This window comes from Coenobita brevimanus, chromosome 3 (genome assembly GCF_032717465.1).
Source record: "Coenobita brevimanus isolate Jiangsu-jjx chromosome 3, ASM3271746v2, whole genome shotgun sequence".
Lineage (NCBI taxonomy): Eukaryota > Metazoa > Arthropoda > Malacostraca > Decapoda > Coenobitidae > Coenobita > Coenobita brevimanus.
In genome coordinates this window covers 1,644,057-1,648,474 of record NC_136956.1, presented here as the reverse complement: position 1 = coordinate 1,648,474, position 4,418 = coordinate 1,644,057, and the positions used below count along the sequence as shown (strand labels likewise).

Sequence of the window (4,418 nt, the reverse complement as noted above, 5' to 3'; positions counted from 1 at the left end):
ATGGTAATGATGATGGTGATGATGGCAATGGTGATGATGATGGTGATGGTAATGATGATGGTGATGATGGCGATGGTGATGATGATGGCAATGGTAATGATGATGGTGATGATGGCAATGGTGATGATGATGGTGATGGTAATGATGATGGTGATGATGGCAATGGTGATGATGATGGTGATGGTAATGATGATGGTGCTGGTAATGATGATGGTGATGATGGCAATGGTGATGATGATGGTGATGGTAATGATGATGGTGATGATGGCAATGGTGATGATGATGGTGATGGCAAGTAGCAGATTCAGAACCAGTAACGAGACCAACATTGACAACGATGATGAAGATTGATGTTGATGATGATGATGGTGGCGATGTCAAGGAGCGAATAAAAAACCAATAACGACAGCAGCATTGACGACGATAATGAGGACGATGGCTTCATCTTCATCGTCATCGTCATCGTCATCATCATCATCATCATCATCATCAATCATCATCATCATCATCATCATCATCATCATCGTCATCAATCATCATCATCATCAATCATCATCATCATCATCATCATCATCATCATCAATCATCATCATCATCATCATCAATCATCATCATCATCATCATCATCATCAGGACCTCCTTTCCCACCCAAGGGCAGGGTGAGGAGTAGCAATGTCCAGACAGCCCAAATTTGCCCAGTCCAATGGGCCACGCTTCCATTCACTTACCATTCAAGCCCCCGGAGTCCTGGCTCTATCGGATACGCCAAAAACATTCACCACGTTCTGTAGCTTCACATAAATGTATCCGGTAGAGTCAGTGGGCCACGCTTCCATTCACTCACCATTCAGGCCCCCGGAGTCCTGGCTCTATCGGATACGCCTAAAACATTCACCGCGTTCTGTAGCTTCACATAAACGTATCTGATAGAGTCAATGGGCCACACTTCCATTCACTCACCATTCAAGCCCCCGGAATCCTGGCTCTATCGGATACGCCAAAATCATTCACCGCGTTCTGTAGCTTCTCATAAACGTATCCGATAGAGTCAATGGGCCACGCTTCCATTCACTCACCATTCAAGCCCCTGGAATCCTGGCTCTATCGGATACGCCAAAATCATTCACCGCATTCTGTAGCTTCACATAAACGTATCCGATAGAGTCAATGGGCCACGCTTCCATTCACTCATCATTCAAGCCCCCGGAGTCCTGGCTCTATTGGATACGCCAAAATCATTCACCGCGTTCTGTAGCTTCACATAAACGTATCCGACAGAGTCAGTCTGGACGCTGCCATGTTAAAAAGAGGTGCCAAATCCCTGATCATGCACTTCTCCTCACAACGTTCATCCAGCCAGCTCGATCCCTTGTCAGGTTAATTCTCCATATTTATTTATTTTTCCGAACAGGCGATGACCACCAGGCGCTGATCTGGGATGTACAACAAATGCCGCGCGCCATCGAGGACCCCATACTGGCATACACAGCTGCAGAGGGTGAAATTAACCAGATCCAATGGGGTGCGACACAACCAGACTGGATCGCCATTTGCTACAATAAGTGCTTGGAAATACTGAGAGTCTAAGAGGGAGAGAGAGAGAGGTGTGTGAAAATTGTGATGATGATGATGAGTTTAAGAGAGAGAGAGAGGGGTGGAAATTGTGATGATGATGATGATGATGATGATGATGATGATGAGTTTAAGAGAGGGAGAGAGAGGGGTGGAAATTGTGATGATGATGATGATGGAGGGATGCTGTTGTCTTAAAAACGGAATGATAGTGATGATGATTAGGATGATGATGATGATGATGAATGGATGCTCTCTTCTTGAAAGTGGAGTGAGAGTTAGGTGATGATGATGATGATGATGATGATGATAGTGATGATGATGGAGGAATGCTATGTGTCTTAAGTTGAAGTTAGGGTTAGGGTGATGATGATGATGATGATGATGGGAATGATATCTTAGAAGTTGGGATGAGAATTACAATGATGATGATGATGATGATAAGTTCCATAGCAGATAAGTCATCCTTCCATAGCACTTCTTTGTGACTAGCATTGTACTTCAGGAAGCTATTCTCTAACTGTCCTCCTTTCACCTTAACTTGGTCCAGATTTTCATCCTTTTGCACCTTATCTCACATAGCTCAGTGGCCGAGAGAGAGAGAGTGAGAGAGAGAGAGAGAGAGCGAGCACTTTATTGCACATAGCTCAGTGGCAAGAAAAAAAGAGAGAGAGAGAGAGAATGCTATACCTCTACATCCTTTCCATAGCACTTCTTCATGACTAACTGAGAGAGAGTTAGAAGTGCTACGGCTCTACGTCCTGTCCATATCACTTCTTCGTGACTAGCATCCAGTGGTGGGCATTAACGCGTCAATCGTTAATTCATTAATAACGGATTTTTTTTTTTGTTAATGCGTTAATCCATTAATTTTTTTGTTAACGGATTATCATTAACTTTCATGAAAATTTCTGTTGATTTCCGTTAATCCGTTACAGTATTTATTTTGTTACAGGTCACTTTAGGTCAGAAGCGTTTTGTATTATTTAGAGCATCAAATAGATAGTGTCATAGTGACCCAAGCCAACAGAACTTTGGACTGTGATCATAGACTCCTAGTGATGGTGTCTCAATCAAGTACATCACAAGAGCCTATCCCCTTGTCTCAGTTGTCTGTAAGTGAGACTGAAATCGGCCAGGACAGACTGGACAGTCAGGAAACTGTTGTGGCTAGTGAGGGTGGTGTTGGTGAGGCCGAGGTGGATAATGACTCTGAGCTGCCTGAGAACCCCTGGCTGCATCTTGACAGGTTTGTGTCGCACGGGAAAACAGAGGGCAACAATTATGTTTTTCAGTGTAAGGTCTGCCTGCCCTAGCAGCATGAGGTCAGGGCCCACAAGAGCAGCAACAACAACATTAACAGCCACTTCAAGAAGTATCCTGTCAACTACACAGAGGTGGTGGAGGCTTGCAAGGCAGCATCTAATCGTGGCAAGAAGAGACATTTTTAAATATTTTGGGGTATTGATAAAACTTTTCTAACTTTAAGAGTGTCTTTTATAAAGGAAAACCAAGTATCATGTGTAAAAACAAAAATGAGCAAGTAGCAGATTAGCGGACTATCAAATTAGTGATTACCCAAGTTAATGTTAAAAACAATAGCAGATTTATGGATTAACGGTTAATTTCTGTTACTTTAACTGCGGAATTAGCGGATTAACTTTAACAGAGCCACTTGACAGATTAACGGTTAAGGAATCTAACGTTTTTCATTAACTTGCCCACCACTGCTAGCACCATATTCTAGTGTTAATCTCCTGTTACAGTTCAGTGTTGAAGATGGAGAGGTGGCAATTTTAGGCCAAGTTAGAGTGAAAGAAGTATGGTTCTTTGGCTGGTATTCTCATGCGTTCAGGAAGCTCCCCTAACACCTTTTCCCAAGTGATTTATTACAACTTGCTGTCCTCTTCTTTCTTATAAATCCTTCCAATATGGCCATACTCTGCATAAGTAACATACAGAAGGGTTGGTGTTGTGATGAGGAGGGGTAGATTGAGATGGTTTGGGAGGAAGGATGGGACTGGAGTGTATTGGTGTTGTGATGAGGAGGGGTAGATTGAGATGGTTTGGGAGGAAGGATGGGACTGGAGTGTATTGGTGTTGTGATGAGGAGGGGTAGATTGAGATGGTTTGGGAGGAAGGATGGGACTGGAGTGTATTGGTGTTGTGATGAGGAGGGGTAGATTGAGATTGTTTGGGAGGAAGGATGGGACTGGAGTGTATTGGTGTTGTGATGAGGAGGGGTAGATTGAGATGGTTTGGGAGGAAGGATGGGACTGGAGTGTATTGGTGTTGTGATGAGGAGGGGTAGACTGAGATGGTTTGGGCATGTGGAGAGGATGGAGGATGACAGTTGGGTGTGGAGGGTGAGAAGTGTGAATGTCGAGGGTAGGGTTGCGAGAGGCAGACCAAAAAAGACCTGGGATGAGGTCATGGTGTGTGACCTCAGGGATAAGGGACTGAATAGGGAGGCAGCCAGAGATTGAGCAGCATGGAGAGGCACCATTAGGTGACCACGGCTGACACGTGCAAGAAGATTAGAGCTTTTATAAACAATATGAGTGAGAAACGGATGAGGAGAGTGTATGTGAATGAGGTGGAGGGGGAGAGAGGGAAGGGAAGGCCAAGGATGAGATGGAGGGATGGAGTGGAGAGGTATAGGAGAGAGGGGCGTGTGAATTGGAAGCAGCGCAGTGAAATGGCGGGGGACAGGGTGACGTGGAGGCGATTTGTTTGTGGCCACCCCGTATAAGAGATTAAGGCATCTGGCAGTAGATAGATAGACAGATAGATGATACAATAAGCAAATTACCCTATACGGTTGGCATGTATATATATTGCACTGT

At 44.4% G+C, this 4,418-nt stretch overlaps 1 protein-coding gene across 1 annotated transcript in view; it reads left to right on the top strand.

The window, feature by feature from the left end:
• wap (DDB1 and CUL4 associated factor wap) overlaps nucleotides 1-1,588 on the top strand; it is a 7,350-nt gene extending 5,762 nt beyond the window's left edge. The window contains exon 7 of the mRNA XM_080268075.1: nucleotides 1,412-1,588. Within this exon, the coding sequence (XP_080124201.1) occupies nucleotides 1,412-1,587 (176 nt within the window). The 3' untranslated portion in view covers nucleotide 1,588. The remainder of the gene's footprint in view (nucleotides 1-1,411) is intronic.
• Nucleotides 1,589-4,418: the final 2,830 nt, after the last annotated feature.